This window comes from Hemitrygon akajei, chromosome 13, assembly GCF_048418815.1.
Source record: "Hemitrygon akajei chromosome 13, sHemAka1.3, whole genome shotgun sequence".
Taxonomy (NCBI): domain Eukaryota; kingdom Metazoa; phylum Chordata; class Chondrichthyes; order Myliobatiformes; family Dasyatidae; genus Hemitrygon; species Hemitrygon akajei.
In genome coordinates this window covers 47297429-47317276 of record NC_133136.1, presented here as the reverse complement: position 1 = coordinate 47317276, position 19848 = coordinate 47297429, and the positions used below count along the sequence as shown (strand labels likewise).

The 19848-nt window shown below is 40.4% G+C and overlaps 1 protein-coding gene across 8 annotated transcripts in view; it reads left to right on the top strand.

Annotated features, from left to right (window-relative positions):
* The window catches only part of fat1a (FAT atypical cadherin 1a), a 183803-nt gene that overhangs the window by 101270 nt on the left and 62685 nt on the right, over positions 1-19848 (top strand). For all 8 annotated transcript variants that reach the window (XM_073064547.1, XM_073064549.1, XM_073064552.1 and 5 more), the window contains exons 5-6: positions 16172-16501; positions 19291-19501. In XM_073064547.1, coding sequence (XP_072920648.1) covers positions 16172-16501; positions 19291-19501 — 541 coding nt within the window. The remainder of the gene's footprint in view (positions 1-16171; positions 16502-19290; positions 19502-19848) is intronic.

Genomic DNA, 19848 nt, shown 5'->3' with positions numbered 1-19848 from the left:
CACCTTATCAAACATCTTTAGAAAATCCAAGTACAGGTGTCCCCCGTTTTTCGAACATTCGCTTTACATCAACTCGCTGTTATGAAAGACCTACATTAGTTACCTGTTTTCGCTAACAGAAGGTGTTTTCACTGTTGCGAAAAAAGGCAGCGCGCGCCGAGCAGCCAAGTTCTTCCCCGGAACTGCATTCTAGCCGGCATTGCTTAAACACGTGCCTGTGAGCATCTGTGTTTTATGTTGATTTATTTTGGGCATCCGTCAGCAAGATGAGTTCTAAGGTATCGGAAAAGCCTAAAAGAGTGAGTAAAGATGTTCCATTTAGCGTAAAACTAGACATAATTAAGCGTTTTGATCGCGGTGAACAAAGTAAGGACATATTGAGTTTTGCTAAGGGTTTGTGGAAGTTGATGAAGATGATGTTGAAGAGGTTTTGGCATCCCATGACCAAGAACTGAGAGATGAAGAGCTGATGAGGAGAAAAGGATAACAATTGAAGCCGAACACAGTAGCGAACGCCCCGAAAGTGAAGTCGTCCAGGAACTGAACGTGAAGCGATTGCGTGAGATTTTCACTGCGATTGACAACGCTGCAATGATTGCAGAAAAGTATAACTTTAATTTTGAAAGGGTACGTAGGTTTAGGGCGTATTTCCAGGATGGTTTGAGTGCTTACAAAGGACTGTACGATAGAAAAATGCGCAATGCTAAGCAGTCAAGCATACTGTCGTTTTCAAGCCTTCCGCATCAGCCACAGCAGACGACGAAACTCGACCTTCGACATCGAGGGAGGTAGACATAGAAGAAGGTGACCTGCCTGCCCTGATGGAAACAGACGACGATGAGATGACACCCCAGTCTCCTCTACCTCCCACCACCCCAACCTCCGAAGACTCAGCTTAACACACCATCATCAGTGTGCTCACTGTCTTCCCGTTACTGGTAAGTGAAACCACACTGGGTGTACATTATTTCTACTTTATATAGGCTGTGTATTTTTATGTGTTATTTGTTAGCTTCATAGCTTAAAGGTTACTGGAGAGAGTGCTTCTGCCGGGAGCGCTTGCGCCGTGTGTTTCTGCCGGGAGCGTTTTGTGCCGAGTGTTTCTGCTGCGAGTGCTGCCGAGAGCACTTGCGTGAGATTTTCGCTGCAGTGGACAGTGCAGCAATAATTGCAGAAATGTATTCCTACATTATATAGGCTGTGTATTTATCAGATCATTCCTGCTTTTACTATATGTTACTGTTATTTTAGGTTTTATGTGTTATTTGGCATGATTTGGTAGGTTATTTTTGGGTCTGCGAGCGCTCACAAATTTTTCCCATATAAATAAATGGTAATTGCTTCTTCACTTTACGACATTCCGGCTTATGAAACATTTCATAGGAACGATCTTCCTTCGGATAGCGGGGGAAACCTGTAAATGATACGCACTGCCTCTCCTTTGTCCACCCTGCTTATTACTTCCTCGAAGAACTTTAACAGATTTGTCAGGCAAGATTTCCCTTTACAGAAACCATGCTGACTCTGACTTATTTTGTCATTAATCTCCAAGTACCGTGAAACCTCATCCTTAATATTAGACTCCAACACTTTCCCAATCACTGACTTTAGGCTAACTAGTCTATAATTTCCTTTCTCTTGCTTTCCTCCCTTCTGAAAGAGTGGAGTGACATTTGTAAACTTCCAGTCCTCTGGGACCATCCCAGAATCAAATGATTCTTGAACAATCTTACTCAATGCATCCGTTAACTCTTCAGCAAGCTCTCTCAGGACTCTGGGATGTAGCCATCTGATCCAGGTGACTTATCCACCTGAAGACCATTGAGTTTGCCTAGCACGTTTTCCTTTGTAACAGCAATGGCCCTCACTCCTGCCCTACAACAGTCATGGATCTCTGGGACACTGCTAATGTCTTCCACAGTATTCATTAAGTTCATCTGCCATTTCTTTGTCCCCCATTACTACCTCACCCACATCATTTTCCAGTGGTCCAATATCAGTTCTCACCTCCCTTTTACTCTTTATATAAATGAAAAATCTTTTAGTATCCTACTTTATATTATTGGCTAGTTTGCTAGATTTTAATCTTTTCCTTTATAGCATTTTTAGTTGCCTTTTGTTGGATTTTAAAAGCTTTCCCAATCATCCAACTTCCCACTCATCTCTGCTACATTATGTGCCCTTTCCTTATGTAACACTTACCCAATAGGCTGGTATATGTCAAGGGGAAAAGGAGATCCAGCCATTCACCAACCCCACCTCCCCTACACGCAGGTGCTGTGAGAATCAAGTTTATGCCGTGCGTACACACACCATATCAAATTCACACCAGATACCGTTATGGAATACACTTTAAAGATTTTACTAAAACTAAAAGAGTACTATGCAATACAGTATATATGAAGGAAAAGAAAATAAAGTAAAAGGCGCCAACTTATCAAAGTTCAGTCAGTTTAGTGCACATCGTTGGAGCTCAACCATCGAACCATTCGACCCCTCGTCACTTTCCTCCGACCTCCACGTCCTCGCACCTGGGACCACCCCCGGTAGTCGACCGAGCAGTGCAGCGCACGTCCACCTTCCTCGGCGTCTCCTTCCCGCCTCCCCTGAAAAGACCGCGAAACCCCCAAGCTCCCAGACTCACAAGACAAAATAACATTCCCCATTGGTTAAAAAATGAATACAATCCCCATATCAGCAAGTCCAAAGCTAAACAACTGCTAGAGAAAACACTTATCAAACATAAAAGCATTCCTACTCTAGCAAACAAAGAAGCCATTTTGATTAACATACACAGTACATTGTACACTTAATTTCCCTTAGTTACAGTTGATTAGCCGTAGCTGCCTACCCCTACCATTTGAGAACAACTTCAATGGAGCATATCTATCCTGCGCCTCGTGAACTTCAGCCATCTCTGCTCTGCTGTCATCCCTGCCAGTATCCTCCTCCAATCCACCTGGGAAAGTTTCTCCCTCATGCCTTTGAAATTCCCATATTGCTTTGTGATACTGATACATGTAAGTTATGCTTATCCCTTTTAAATTGCAGTATGAATTCAATCATATTATGATCACTAGCTCCTAAGGGTTCCTTTACATTAGGGTCCCTGATAGGATCTGGGTTGTTGCACAACACCCAATCTGAGATAGCCTTTCCCTGAGTGGGCTCAAGTACAAGCTGTTCTAAAAAGCCATTGCGTAGGCATTCAACAAATTCCCTGTCTTGTGATCCGACACCAACCTGATTTTCCCAATCCCCTTGCAAATTGAAGTCCCCCATTACAATTGTGGCATTACCCTTCTTGCATGCCTTTTCCATCTCCCTTTGCAATTTCAACCCCACATCTTGGCTACTATTTGGAGGCCTATATATGATTCCCATAATGTTTTTTTTTCACCCTTGCAATGTCTTAACTCCATCCACAAAGCTTCAATTTTTTCTGACCCTATGTCACCTTTTTCTAAAGTAATTGCATCACTTACAGTTTAAGCCACACCATTGCCCATACCTTCCTGCCCATTCTCCCAACCGTGGCCTTCTTTCAGCCATAACTCAGTGATGCCCACAACGCATACCGCCCATATCTCTAATTGCACCACAAATTTGTCCACTTTATTGTGAATGCTGTGCATTTAAATTCAGCACCTTTAGTCCTGCATTCTTCGACAATTTGAATTTTGCCTCCATAGTGCAATTTAACTCTTAGCCCTGTCTGCATTTGCACACAGTCATTGGCTTGTCCTTCCTTACATTCACGTTACACCCATCATCTACTTGTAAACCTGCTAGCTCATCCTCAGCTCTATCATCCTGGTTCCCATCCTCCTGCCATTTAGTTTAAACCACTCCCAACAGCTCTAGTAAATCTGCCCACAAGAATATTGTTCCCCCTTGGATTCAAGTGTAAAACCTGTCCCTTTTGTACAGGCCCCACTTGCCCCAGAAGAGGTCTCAAATATCCAGAAATTTGAATCCCTATCCCCTGCTCTGATCCTTCAGCCACGCATTTATCTGCCACCTTATTCTATTCCTATCTTCACTGTCGCGTGGCAGAGGCAACAGTCCCGAAATTACTAACCTTGTGGTCCTGCTTCTCGGCTTCTTTCCTATCTTCAGGTATTCTGTTTTCAGGACCTCCTCTTTTTTTCCTACCTATCTCATTGATACTAATATGTACCATGACTTCTGGCTGCTCACCTTCCCCATTCAGGATATTGGCCATTGTAGGATAGTCCAGGAATTGTTGACCAATAGTTTAATATTGGTGATACAGAAACAAATGGAGGCCCTACTGGAATATAACAGTTGTGACATTAATTTGCACCTTTAGAAAACATTGGTGTATTGTTAGCAGTTCTGCTTACCAGATTATAGGAAGGATGTGATTGTGCTGGAGAGAATGCATTGGAAAATCATAGAACAGTTTAGGCGGGACCTTTGGTCCCTGATATTTTGCCAGCCTTGATGCCATTTTAATGTATTCCCATTTGTCGTCATACGGTCTGAAGATAAAATAAATGTTGTCTATCATTCATAGGGCAGTGATTTATTTGGTTTGGAGAGCATTGGATAGCTTTTGCCATCTCAAACCTGCATAAGCACTATTAGCCTGGACATAACCCTTTCATTCTTTCTGCAGGATATTTTCCTTAGTGGACTATCTATTATTACAGGTTGAGAAATTCCCTTGATCATATTGCTTAGACAATGTAAGCAAGCACTGTGCGATATATTTCATGCCATTAAGATGTGTGTGTGTGTTCTCCCTGGATACAATCTCTTGTGTTATTTGGGATAAATGGGATTAAGCTGCCATGCATTTTGATGGGAAGAGCAGCTGCAAATCTAGATACTGTATAGGAACAATAGAAATCCAGATTACAAATGCAGATCCTAGTTATTACAAGTTGTGCCACTAAGCTGATAGAGTGTGATGAGGAAGGATGAGAGATGGTGGGGATATCCAGAACTAGAGAGCACTGTCCCAAAATTTAGGGGCAACTCTTTAGAACTGAGGTAAACAGGAATTTTTTTAGCCAGAGAGTAGTGAATCTGTAATTGCTCTGCCACAGACTGCAGTGGAGGCCAAGTGCATGGGTGTACTTAAGGCAGAAGTTGATGGTTTCTTGATCGGTCAGGGCATCAGAAGGATGGTGAGAAGGAGTTGAGTGGGATTCAGGGTCAGCCATGATGAAATGGTGGAGCAGACTCAATGGGCTGAATGGCCTAATTCTGCTCCTGTGTGTTCTGGTCTGATGGAGAGATGACTCAGGTAGAAGATTGAGTACCAGATCTCCTATTTGACACACATATCCTATGATTCTATTTAAACTTGGGCTCACAAAGGTGGGCACATATAAACAAGGAAGCAGAAGATGGAGGTGGGGATGAATATATACCTAGCAGTGATCTTTGTGGTTGGGGGATGGGTAGGGAAACAGGAGGTAAACAAAAAGATTTATTTGTTTGTTTTATTTGTTGAGATACAGTCCGGAATAGGCCCTCCCAGCCATGCCATCCATTAGCCCCCTGATTTTAACACTAGCCTAATCATGGGACAATTTACAATGACTAATTAACCTACCAACTGCTATGTCTTTGAACTGTGGGAGGAAACCAGAGCATCTGGAGGAATCCCCCATATTGCATGTGGAGGAGGCACAGACTCCCTACAGAGGACATTAGAATTGAACTCTGAGGCTGAGCACTCATAGCATCATTCTTATTGCTACTCTGCTGTGGTGCAGAGTATTTCACTGTGTTGCCATCCTCACTGAAGTGGAAAGTGAATCTTTGATGGAAAAACACACATCTGAATCTGTTTTATAATCTCTCTTCATTAGCAAAAGACTATTTATTATCACATTAGGGAACTTATTGTGTAGGGGAGCAGTGGTGAAATTATAGGTAGATATTGGAATAGAAAAATGACATCTTTCTATATGCAGGCTATTTATCAGGCTGAGAACTGAAAACAAAAGGATAAAATGAACAAAAGTGAAAGAAGTTTGAGGCTCAAAAAGGTAGCCCAGTAGAGCAATAGATGTAAGAAACAGATTATGAAGAACGAACAGTTGATACTTTGTCAGTTAACTCCGGTAAAAGATGGATAAGCATCTAGTCAACAGTGGTATTGACAGCGATAGGGTAGAGCCAAAGTTAATTGAACATGCTGCAGGATGCAAAGGAACCTCTTTTGTTTCTGGGATCGATTCTCAGTTGTGGCATTTGAAGAGGAAAGGTTAATGGTCAGGAATTTTGACTCGTTGCTTTTAGTGAATAGGTGAAGAATTTGCAGAACTAGACTAGAGAGTACAATTTGTAGTCAGGGCAATGAACATATTTTTGTCAAAATGGCCTTGTGCCATTTTTTTGGGACTTGGCTAACTATCCCTATTCTGCTTGCAGTTGGCAGATATGGCTTAATATATCTCTAGTGACACTGTAGCTGATGCTATCTTATCAGGGGCCCTTTAAATGGCTCACTAGAGTAAAGCATTATGTTCTTTTAAATTTGCTGATAAGAGTCCAGTAACTCATTTAGAGTTTGTATTGCCATTATATCTTGGTGAATGACTGTTAGCTTTAAGCAGTCTTCCCACCAGAAGAACACCAGGGAATATCCCTTTTAGAGATCTGGAGCAGCGTCAGGGCTGTACACACGTAATCTGGCAATGTCCACACGGATTCTGCACCCGTATTTGTGTACCGTCTCTCTTACCGCTCACTACTCCCTCAATCTGACATTTTAAATTTTCTTTAGCTGTGTTCTGCCTCAGGCCAAGTTGGGGGTGTGTGGGGGAGGGTGGCGGTAGGAATTTGTTTTCTGCCAACAGCTCATTCGCCTTACAAAATGAGTTCTAGCCCACAAGCTGGATGAATTGTCACACTGACACAGTGGAACAATCAATTGTTGCAGCCTTGCAGGTGCCTGCCTGAAATTAGTCCACTGAATAAAAATCGGTATCATTGTATTTTGGTAATGGGGTCATATTGTGACAAGACTTTTGCTGAAATTTTACTACTTGTATTTTTTAAGAGGTTACCACTGTGCTGTAATAGAGAAAGCTGGTCTTGTTTGTAAATATTAAAATATTTTGTTTCTCGTCTGTTGTATGTCGAGGGAGCTGCGTTTTTGTTAAAGACCCACTTCACCAGCAAGCAATTCTGTTATTTCTGAGCAATAGAGTGCATTACAGCGGTTTGGGTACACATACAATTAATCTGATTCTTACAGGTTTCATGTTTGATTTGTGCTTCGGTGCTTCAGACAAATATCTATAACACTGACAGGAAAACCTTCAGTGTTTGTATTCCTGTATTTATCTATTTCATTGCTCTGGGAGTGAACTTGGGGCAACATAAACATGTACATGACGAGATGATGAATTAGTTTACTTACATAGAACACCTCTTCTTTGGCTTTGAATGACCAAGCTTCCATCCATGAGAATTAATTAAAGTTATTTATTACATTAGCACAATATACAGATTCCTGAGTTAGGAGTGATCGATTAGAATATTGGTTTTAAGTCTCCTTACTTTGCAATGTATAGCTCACGCAGGCATTCAAAACATTTGTGTATGAGAGAGGGAGAGGGAACGTTGTGCTCATGTGCATAGAATTTGTATAAGCATAAACTACATAATCATGAAATGTATATGCTGGCTACAGAGAACAGATTTTGCTCCATTAAGTTGGATCTCATTGCTGCAGGGCTAAAAACCCTTACTGAGCCCTGCCTGATGAGTCATGAGTATACAACTGCCTCATATTGAAAGGATATTGTACAGAAATGTTTTCTGTTCCTCATGACCTTTGGGAACAGGGCACCAAGTTTATTATCATTGCCTGAAAACTTGGCTACTTTAACATATTGCCATTAATTGTGGAGAGTTACTGGCCTGGAGAAGATCAGGTTAGGGACAGTATGAAGGTGCTATTTCTGAAAGGGCAAGTTGGGAGATATGTACCATTTTGCCACTATAAATGGGATAGCCTCATGACATTCCAGTTCAGGTAGAACAGCATTGCCTTGATGAAGAGTCTGTGGAGGAGTTCTGTTTTGGCATGGAGATACCCCTGTTCTGAATCCCAGAGAGGGGAAATACTAGTTCTCCGTGGTGGCGTCAGTGTCAGAATTGAAAGTTGTGATTGATGACACCAATCAGAGAAGCCTAATTCAAAAAATTTAGTACAAGTTTCAAGGACAACCCCTTTCGAGCCAACAGTTTTTCCCTCTTCTGAAGGTACACCTGAGTTCATGTCTGCTGTCCACTGGTACTTTGGGAGTGGTGGGTGCCACAGGTGCTGGAGTGCATCCTGGGCAAGGATGGTCATGTTGTAATTTAAATTTGCATTTTGAATATTATTTGATATTTTGATGAATTAATACATTGTGAATATGTAAACTTTTTTAAAATAAAACAAGTTTAAAAGTTGAAAAATGAGGGCTTTCTTTATAACAAAACCACATATGCTGTGAAGTCCACAGTGTCTTAAAGTCTACTACAATTAGCAAAGATCAGTGTTTGGTTGGTTTCTGGCTAAATGAAAGGGACAATGTCAGCATCTGACATAGATGGCAGATCATAGATCATAGATGGCAGATCTGAAAACACCATCAAATCTCAAGGGAGAAGGAAAAACTGAGGTAGAAAGATATCTTAAGTTCAATCCTACAGTTCACTAAAGAACCTTGAGTATATTGTGACTGGAAATTGTGCAGGCGATACAACTAGCAGTAAATTGTAATTCTTCAAGACCAAGCGTGTTCCAAGCAGCTAGATGGTAGAGAAAAGTTTGTAAAAGACTGAGAGGCAGTGAGCACCCACTGAAAGGAGCACTTCAGAGGTCTCAACCAAAATCCTTGTCTTCAACATGTGTATCCTTGAAGTCTTCTCACAGCATGTTATCCACTGCAATTTTAGTGCTGGGTCAGCCTGACAAGAGATTGAAAAGGCCATTTCCCAGTTAAAAAAACAACTTGGACACCTGACACATGTCCCTGCTGAAGTTTTAAAGCATGTCAGAGAGGTATTTCTGACATAAATACCTCTCTTGCCCTTGTCAGATGTCTAGAGAGTACGTCTGGACATCTGAGGCACTGCAAACCTAGCCATTTTCAAGAGAAGAATCAAATCTGAATATGATAATAAGAGATATCTTCCTGTGAAGAGTTCTTGTCAGAATCTTTTGAAGCTATTGTTTCCCATTGGCGGAAGTGCTGTACTCAGTGACAAAGTGAGATCTACCTCTCGGGAAGTATAATGATGATTTTCATCTAGTGACACTTTCAAGAAGAATGTAGGAAGTAACAGCAGTGTCTGTATATTGCCTTTCTCAATCTTATTAAGCCTTCTACTGAGTCACATCAGAATCACTGAAGAAAATCTTTTACAGTTTGGCAAATGTTAAAAATTGGTTACCCATTTTGTTAATTTTGTGATAGTATTCAACCTGTGATTTTAGCCACAGACCCAATCCCAGTACAGTCAGGGGTCAGACAAGGTTGTGTCATTGTTCCCACCATCCTCTTAATCTTCTTTGCTTTCAATGGATTTCATAGATAACTAACCAGGCTCAAATTACGGTTGCTTCAAATGCACCCATTTGTCTTTTTGGTATACCCTGACTGGTTGCTTTGTTCAGTTTCTTCTTACCTGGCTGCAGATTGTGGCTGGTATTTTAATTATCTGCTATTATTCGGCATGGAGTTGAATTGTTTCCTTTGTATTTTGAGGCTTTCTTACTCACATATGGACACCACATTGGGAGCAATGTTTTTGTTGCGTTTTGCTACCTTTCCCACTGCAATCCCTTTTACCTGATCCCATAATTTCACAAAGAAATGGGCTAATGCAGTGGATTCTGGTTAATTAGGCCATTAGTTAATCAGGGCAGCTGCTTATTTGGGGCAACTCTTTTTAAAAAAAAAACAAAAACAAATTGAGAAAATAGCTGGGATTCCCTTTGTTTATTTTGGGATAGATAATATGCTGCTTATTGCAACGTTGGCACTTATTTCAAGGGAATAGAATATAAAAGTAATGAGATAATGCTGAGTCAGGCTGCACTTGGAGTATTGTCAACAGTTTTGGGCCCCATATCTCAGAAAGGATCTATTGTCATTGGGGAGAGTTCAGAAGAGGTTGACAAAGATGATTCTAGGAATGAAGGGGTTAACATATGAGGAGCGTTTAGCAGCTTTTGGCCTGTATTCACTGGAAATTAGAATAATTTGGGTGGAGGGGTGGGGAATCTTATTGATGTTGAAATGTTGAAAGGACTAGTTAGGGTCGATGTGGGGAGGATGTTTCCTGTGGTGGGAGTATCTAGAACTAGAGGGCACAGCCTCAAGATTGAGGGACAACCTTTCAGATCAGAAGAAAAGAGGAATTTTTTTAGCCAGAGAGCAGTGAATCTGTGGAATGCTCTGCCATAGACTGCGGTGGAGGCCAAGTCTGTGGGTATATTTAAGGCAGAAGTTTATAATTTTCCGATCGGTCGGGACATCAAAGGATATAGCAAGAAGGCAGGTGCACGGGTTGAGTAATATCTGGGATCAGCTGTGATGGGATGATGGAACAGTTTCGATGGGCTGAATGGTCTAATTCTCCTATGTCTTATGATCTTAACTGGGGAAGGAGACTGTTGCATAGCATTTTGTAACTAATGTCAGTTATACACGTGTCATGTGACTTAGACACTGCACCATGCTCACAGCAAGCAGCACTTGAATGTGTTCAAAAGGCAGTGATTTTTGTCACTAATAGTTGGCGAATAATAAACAGTAAGACAACTCAGAACTGTTTTGCTCACTGCAGTTTCAAGCATTCAGGTCTGAAATGCCAGTCACAGCCAGGAGTAAACAAATAAAATGGTTTCACTACATTTACAAGTTAGGAACTACAAGGAATTTGAAGACAGCGGCAATCATCTTGAATGTTACATTTAAATGAATATTTGGAGGACACAGTCATTGAAGGCACTGTTTGAAGGCAGTGTACTATCTGCACAAGGCGTCTGCACTGAGTTCATTCAATCAAAAGAACACATCAGCATACACTGGATGAATTCTTCTGTCGATAACTATTAGGAACTAATACACACTTTTACACTAGTAATTTTGGTAGTGTTCTAATTTGTACTGTATTTCATTTGGTACTCAGTTAAACAGTAATTTGTCTTTTTATACCTTTTTAAATCTATTTCCATGAAATTTTGGCTAATTGGGGTAGCTGCCTAATTGGGCCAGAATGTGTTGGTCCCGATGTGTCCCAATTAAGCAAAATCCAGTGTATATAGTCAAGACTGTACATTGCTACTTTTTAACCTGATAGAACTCTTTCACCAGGAGCATTACTGGATGATTAAGAGAATGATGTTACAGAGTACTGGAATTGTATTTGAAATGTTACATTTTAAACAATAGACAATGGATGCAGGAGTAGGCCATTCGGCCCTTCGAGCCAACACCGCCATCAGTACCCCGTTCCTGCCTTCTCCCCATATCCCTTGACTCTGCTATCTTTAAGAGCTCTATCTAATTCTTTCTTGAAAGCATCCAGAGAATTGGCCTCCACCGCCTTCTGAGGCAGAGCATTCCACAGATCCACAACTCTCTGGGTGAAAAAGTTTTTCCTCAACTTTGTTCTAAAGGGCCTACCCCTTATTCTTAAACTGTGGCCTCTGGTTCTGGACTCTCCCAACATTGGGAACATGTTTCCTGCCTCTAGCACGTCCAATTCCTTAATAATCTTATATGTTCTAATCAGATCCTCTCTCATCCTTCTAAATTCCAGTGTATACAAGCCCAGTCACTCCAATCTTTCAACATATAACAGTCCCGCCATTCCGAGAATTAACCTTGTGAACCTACGTTGCACTCCCTCAATAGCAAGAATGTCCTTCCTCAAATTTGGTGACCAAAACTGCACACAATACTCCAGGTGTGGTCTCACCAGGGCCCAGTACAACTGCAGAAGGACCTCTTTGCTCCTATACTCAACTCCCCTTGTTATGAAGGCCAACATGCCATTAGCTTTCTTCACTGCCTGCTGTACCTGCATGCTTACTTTCAGTGACTGATGAACAAGGACACCAAGATCTCATTGTACTTCCCCTTTTCCTAACTTGACGCCAGTCAGTTAGTAATCTGCCTTCCTGTTCTTGCCACCAAAGTGGATAACCTCACATTTATCCATATTAAACTGCATCTGCCCACTCACCCAACCTGTCCAAGTCACCCTGCATTCTCATAAAATCCTCCGGACATTTCACACTGCCACCCAGCTTTGTGTCATTTTGAATTTTGTTGGTGGCATTTAGCAGAAAGGTGGTTCATAATTAGTAGGTAGAGTGATAAAGTAAGAAGCATATTGAAATGTGGATTGACAATTTGTGCAAGAGATACTACAGATGCTGGAAATCTAGAGTAACAGACACCCTATTTTCAAAGGGATCCTGCACCAAACACATCATTACCTCCCCCAACTCGCTGCTTTCTGCAGGGATCGCTGTCTCCGTGGTTCCCTTGTCCATTCATCCTTCTCCACCAGTCTCCCTCCTGGCACATATCCCTGCAAGTGACAGAAATGTTCCACCTGCTCACTCACCTACCCTCTCACCTCCATTCAGAGCCCCAGACAGTCCTTCTAGGTGGGGAATCATCTCACCTGCGAATCTCATCTATTGTAACTGGTGTAGCCTCCTCTACGATGGTGAGACCTGACATAAATCAGGGGACCACTTTGTCAAGCACCCCTGTTACATCTGCTAAAGCGCATTTTCTCAGTGGCCAACCATTTTAATTTCTTTCGCCATTCCTGTTCCAACACGTTTGTCCATGGCCTCCTGTTTTGGCACAGTGAAGGCACTCTCAGAGTGGATGAGCAACATCTCGTATTCCTTTTAGTTAGCTTCCAACCTGATGGCATGAACATAGATTTCTCCTTCCAGTAATTTTTTTCCCTCCCCCTTCCCTTCTATTTCCCACTCTGGACTCTTACCTCTTTTCCTCACCTGCCTATCACCTCCTTCTGGTGCCCCTCCTTCCCGTTCTCCCATGATCCACTCTCCTCACCTATCAGATTCCTTTTTCTTCAGCCCTTTACCTTTCGTACCCACTTGGCCTAATCTCTCACCTTCTAGATAATCCTCCTCCTCCCTCTACCTCTTTTATTCTGGCATCTCCCCCTTCCTCTCCCGACCTGAAGATGGTTCTTGGCCCAAACCGTTCATTGTTTTTTCATTTCCATAGATGCTGGCTAAACTGCTGAGTTCCTCCAGGATTTTTTTTTTTTTTGTTTGTATATGTGTGTATAATCATTTGCCTTTATTTAATAAGTAAACAATTATGGACTGTAGTGGCTTAGAATAAATTCCATTTTTTGAGTACCTTTAATATAGTGAAGAATTCCAAGCTGCTTCATTGAAGGCTTATGATATACAACATGATGCCAACCTTTAAAACTAGAATGTGCGTCAGATGAACCAAAATCACAAGATACTGCTGATGCTGGAAGTTCAGAGCAACACTCACAAAATGCTGGAGGAACTCAGCAGGTCAGGCACAAGCCCTGATGAAAGGTCTCGGCCCGAAGCATCGGCTGCTTATTCCTTTGATAGATGCTGCCTGACCTGCTGGGTTCCTCCAGCATTTTGTGTGTGTTTCAGGTGAACTAGTTCCTTGTTAAAGCAATGACCTTTAAACTAGACAGTCTCAGGATAACCAAAGTGTGAGTGAGTTTCAGCAGTGGATGTGCAGATTTCATGGGTACGAACCAGACTCTGGTGAGAGTAGACTATCTAATTGATGGGAAAGATGTGTGGTTCAAAACTTACGGGTGTCATGGATGATATTAAAATGGATGGGGCAGGTTCAATCTGGCTTAGTTGCTGGAAGGGGTTGAGTTGGTGACATACGCACTCAATGGCAGTGCTTTTGGTCTTCCCTTGGCAGAAGCTTTTTATCTTTTAATAGGTGTTTTAACAAACGATTGGGCACTTTAGAAGCAGTGGAGGTGATCAGAGAAGCGATGCTGTGGTAGATTCATCACACCGAAAGACATTGATGCTATTTTTCTAGATGATGTTGTTGAGGGTTGCTAAGAATAGCCGAGGAAGAGCAACAGATTAAGGAGAGATATACTGAGTATATCCTGGCCTAGTGGTTTGGGGCCGAGGAGGAAAAGAAGTAATTTCTAGTGATTCAATGGTTAGAACACAATTGATAGGGATGAAAGCCAAGCAACTTTGCATGCATGTAACTGGTACAATAGTGAAAAGATACGGAGTAATGGGTAGTATTTTTCTTGATTGTGATTGCTTTATAATGCACTCATGCATCTTTTATTTTGTTGTTCACCTGTTTGGTAAAACAAATGGAGTATGTAGGTTGTGGGGATATCGGAAAGATTAAAGTACAGGAACAATTAAAGTCCTTTCAGTGCAATTTAGATGCCTTTGTGTCTGGGAATGAAAGAGCAATTGGAGCTTCAGAGTATTTTACAGTGTGGACACCACAAAAGCTGTTGATAGATTAAATATGCGCAGCCTGGTATTGAAAATATTCAACTAAACTGATCAAAAAAATTCACAACTTAAAACAATATCTGAAGCTATTGTTGCTTTCAGTGAAAATAAAGAGTACTCAACTGTCTGTATCTTAAAAGAGTAGATGTTTTGGGTGGAGATTTTTCATCCAGCAAGGAGGTTCTGTTCAAAATGTTTGTCTTTCAGCTGCTGTTAGATCATTTTGTATCAAGCTTTGATGCTAGTAGCTTTTCTTTATTCTTTCTATTTTCAGCTTGCTTATTCAAAATGATGGCTGATTTGACCAAAATTATGTGATGGAGAACATCACTGTTTATTTCTATAGTTTCATTTGCAGGCATAACTTTCAGTGCAAGGGTTTGTCTTAAAACACTTGCACTGTCATTTAATTATTAGTCATTTATATGACAGAGTTTACTGATGTCAATCCATTTACAATAATATTCAATACGCTTATTTTCTGGTCAAAATTTCTGGCAGACACCCAGTGCAGCTGTCTTTTGATACAAGAAATTCAGTCTTTTGCTAATCTCACTAAAGGAAAAATCATGTAACATGGAGTGACATTTAATCATTTTTCCTCCACTAAAAATACCGAGAGCAAAATTTTCCTCTCTCAGCTGGAGTTGATAAATTGAGGGTTTTCACATGGTGAACGATAGACAGGCACTAGACAAAACACTCGACGCTTGACGCCAGGGAGAGAGACAAACCATTTGTAGTTGGGCCCATAATGTTGCTTTCTGCACATGCTTTAAGTGCTAATAATGGTCACTCATTTTTAGTCAGAGGAAAATAGGTATTAAGCACATCCAAAATTCTGTTTTTGGCAAAGATGGTGCAATGTTTCAAGCCAAAATATCTGCTATTCCTTCACCAGTACCTGCTTTATTTGGGTTCCTCTAGCTGATTGTTTTGAAAAATTATTGCTGTTTGAGAGTATATTTGTGAATTAAATTTATTTCATTTGTTATTATGATATCATGAACCACTTATTAATATATTATCTCACACCAGCAGCAAGATTTCCACCCCAACAAAGGTCACTTCCAGACTCTCGCCCCTTTACTTCACCAGAGGGGATCATTGTCCCTTGCACAAGCCACCTTGCCTTTTTTTCCCCCCCGAGAGTTTCATCAATTAGATTTTGTGGCGAGGGTGGTTGCCTGTAGCATAGTTCAAAGAAAGTGCTGAAACATTTTATTTTAGAATCTGGTTAAGTATTGATTCCATCAGCTTGTTTAGGATCCTGCTGAAAACTCAAAGGAAAAGAGATTGAAGGGCCTCATTTAGTTCCATTGTTGGCTTACTTAAGTCATTGCAGTTGCTCTGAGCATCATTAAAAAAAATGAAATCCAAGTCTGCATGCCTTGTAAACTATAATGGATGGATTTCCTTTCCTCTCGTCAAAGATGTTTCCAAAGTACCAATTATTATTGCCACAGTGCAGTGGTTTCAAATTGATTTTAGTAAAGTAAGACTGTTGTCTCTCATCTGGGAGTAACCATTTTTGTTTTTTTAAACTATTTTAAATGGCATATATTTGGGTATATTGCAGAATATGTAAATTAAGTGTTATAAACAATATTGTTTCTTCGGCTCTTTCAACAGGTGACAATTACTGACAATGACAGCAACCCAAAATCTACTGTTGCCAGAGTCATAGTGAAAGTTTTGGATGAAAATGACAATAAGCCTCAGTTCTTGCAGAAGTTTTATAAAGTTAAGCTTCCAGACCGAATAAAACCAGATCGGGAGAAATCCATTAAGCGGGAACCCATCTTTAGAGTTGTTGCTGCTGATAAGGATGAAGGCCCGAACGCTGAATTATCATACAGCATCGAAGAGGGAGATGAACAGGGCAAGTTTTTCATTGAGCCCAAAACTGGCGTTGTCTCATCCAAGAAGTTTTCTGCAGCGGGCGAATATGATATTCTCACAGTGAGTTTATCTTCAATTTTCTTTGTGCTATATGTATCTTGTCTTCATATGTACAAGCTCAGAAATTCGAGTGTTTCTATTTATAAGCAAGCAGAGGTGTTCATGTCTTCCCTTGACTGAACAGTTCAGTTGTTGATTCCTGAATACTGCATCAACCATTCATATATAGGGGAAAAAGGAAAGTAGGCTGTGAGTTTGAGATCCTTTCCATGTCATAATGGATATTAGATTTCATGATGAGGATTGGGAACAACCCAGGTGCAGTCATGAGCTATGTTCCCTTAAACTGTATGCATGTGCGCACGCCCACGTTTTTCAACCAGCACACAAAGGAAATTAATGTGCGCACAGAAGGTTAGTTACCTAAAGTAATGTAGTAATTAATAATTATACTTACTGAAAATAATCTTTTAGCTAAATGTTTCTGCTAACTAGTTAGTCGGTTTTCAAATACCCCGATGCACATCACTAATTTACTTCACCTCACCTTTCCTGTTCCAGTTTGTACAGCTGCATCACGGTGGCAGCCATCTTTGACGGACAGTGTTCATATCGTAAAGTTTACAAAGATCTGTTTCAGATCCTGTAGATAGCTTTATTAAGTTTTTATTGAAAAAAATTGATTCACTGTGTCGAATTCAAAAGAAGTGAAGGGTGCACAAAAGAACTGCAAATTTGTTTAAAGTTGAATGGCTTAACAAAATAGTAGAAACTGCTACACCAAAAACGTCACAGTTGATACAAGTTTGTTGTTGACTTTTATAAATAGTCTTTGTGTTCATTTAGAAGAAAGGTTTCCTAAAGACGAGGTACAAGAATGGTCAGCTTTTGATTCTCCGCAATTGCAGATTGTGACTTCACATTTGGCGATGAACAAGTTAATGCCTTTTGTCTAAAATATCATGATTTTCTAGCTGAAAATACTGTGATAGTTAGACAGTTTAATGATTTCAAATTTTCCGTGCAAGAAAAATTAAATCAAAACTGATTTCAAACTTTGCTCAAATAGTGGCGTTTGTACTTTAAAGTGAACAGTTTTGTGAACTTGCACAGTTGATGGACATTGGGGGAACCTTTCTTGCGTCTAGTGCGGACTGTGAGCGAGGTTTTAGCCTAATGAATCAACTCAAAAACAAGCTGAGAAACCGTTTAGGTGAATGTCATTTGGATATGTTAATGAGAATCAAAAGCTATCAATTGGATGGAAGTTCTATTAGTCTAGATACAGTTTACAAAGAATGGGTGAATGCCAAAGACAGGAGAGAGAAAAAATAACTGAGTGACTTACATATGTATGTTACTTTGTTGTTAATCTGAACAGTTTTATGTCAAATATTTTGTAAACCTACATAAACTGTGCCATGTGTGCATTCAGTGCGCACATACTTTTGTCACAGGAAAAAATTTGCACAACAGAAGATTTTTGCACACACTAGCTACTAAAAATTAGAGGGAACATCGGTCATGAGCATAGAGTTGGTGGGTAGGGTAGCAGTTACTGTGGTGATGCTAAGAAAAAGTAATGCCTATCCATTCCTTTATTTCCTCACTTAACATGTTTTTATTTCCAGCAATAAAATAGGCTCTTTTCCCCTTAGGTCAGACTCTGACTCTCTTGGGGTATCTTAGAAAGTGTCAGTGAGTTGCTTATTTGCATGTACTACATCTGCTGTCAATACTTGTTTCACAGTTGGTCAAGGATATTCTTATTTTTATGCAATATTGTGTTAGGGTGTGCCTTTGTAGCTATCACCTGGAAGACTTGCCTCTTCAAGTCATTTCCTAAATGCAATGCTGATTTGGATTAAATACTAGTTATTTTCATTGTTTATAATGTTCATTCCCTTATGGAATCCTTAATATTTAATCTGTTTAGTAAGAAGCTGAATGAATCCTCTGCTAGTGACTCTCTTTGGAAACTAACTTCATGTTCTGTATTTACACATCTTTGTATTTGGTTCATTTTGATATCCTTATCTGAAATACATAGCGACAAATAAAAGGAAGAAGAGGGAGGCAATTGTTCAGTTGTCTTCACCTTTGTACTGCTTGAGGATCTCAAGGTTGGGTTGCGTTTAATCCAGCGTGCTTCCATTCCCGACTTAGCTATAGCTCACATTTAAAAGCCCTTTGGGACCAGTTGAACTGTAGGTACCAGCTCTTCTAAATGCAGCAGCCGTCCTGCAAGTAGTGACTAGGGCTCAGAATCAGGTTTATTATCACCGGCATATGTCTTTAAATTTATTGTTTTGTGGCAGCAGTGAAATGAATAAGTAATATACTTTTAAGCTAAAATAACAAAAAAAAATGTGTGTGTGTGTGTGTAGTCACAGTGTTCTTGGGTTTATGTGCTTCATATGACGAATATTGATGCCCTGCCACCAGTCTGCTCAGCTAGCCATTGTAAAATGTCTTTTGATAATTAAGGAACTTAAAAACAGCAAACTTAGATATAAGTAGATAAATTAAACATTTTAAAATAAAATATACCACATTCAGGCTTACCAATTCAATCAACACTTCTAGATGATAAGTCAAGGGACGGGATGGGAATTGGGTTGCTGTCAGCTTGTATATTTGTGCTTCATGCCTCATGCTGAGTCAAGTGGTGAAGTGGGTCAGATCCACCGGTATCAAACCTCCAGCGCAGCTCGAACTTTCATAATGCGTTACACAGTTTGAGATGAACAGACCTTTGAGGGGGAATTCACCAAGGATTCTGTATAGTCCTCATCTTCTCTTAAGTGGTACATATTACACATTTGAGTAATATTTGTATCTTTTGACAGATAAAAGTAGTGGATAATGGACGTCCTCAGAAATCATCTACAGCTCGGCTGCACGTTGAGTGGATTGTGAAACCTGAGCCGCCTTCTGAACCATGGAACTTTGAAGAACCTTCATTTTCCTTTAGTGTCATGGAGAATGATCCAGTTACTCATATGGTTGGAGTCATTGCTGTGGAACCAGTTGGCACTACCCTCTGGTTTGATATCACCGGTAAGGAATATGATGGTCTTTACTCAATTGGATTTCAGTCTTTTTCCATATAAAAAACATGTTTTTCCCAAATTGCCTACTTTACATTAATAGTCAATTTGAATGCAGATTTTGTTTTTGGATATTTTTTTCTCTTTTTTTTGGCCCATCTATTTTTGAATTTGGTACACTTTCCAATAGGGCAAAAGAGCTTACCTCCTTCCTAGATAATGAATCTAGGAGATGATCACAACTTGCATCATATCAGGCCAAGACATTGGGTATACTTAAATTGGGGGTTGATAGATTCTTGATTAGTAAGAGTGTCAGAGCTTACAAGGAGAAGGCAGGTGAATGGGGTTGAGAGG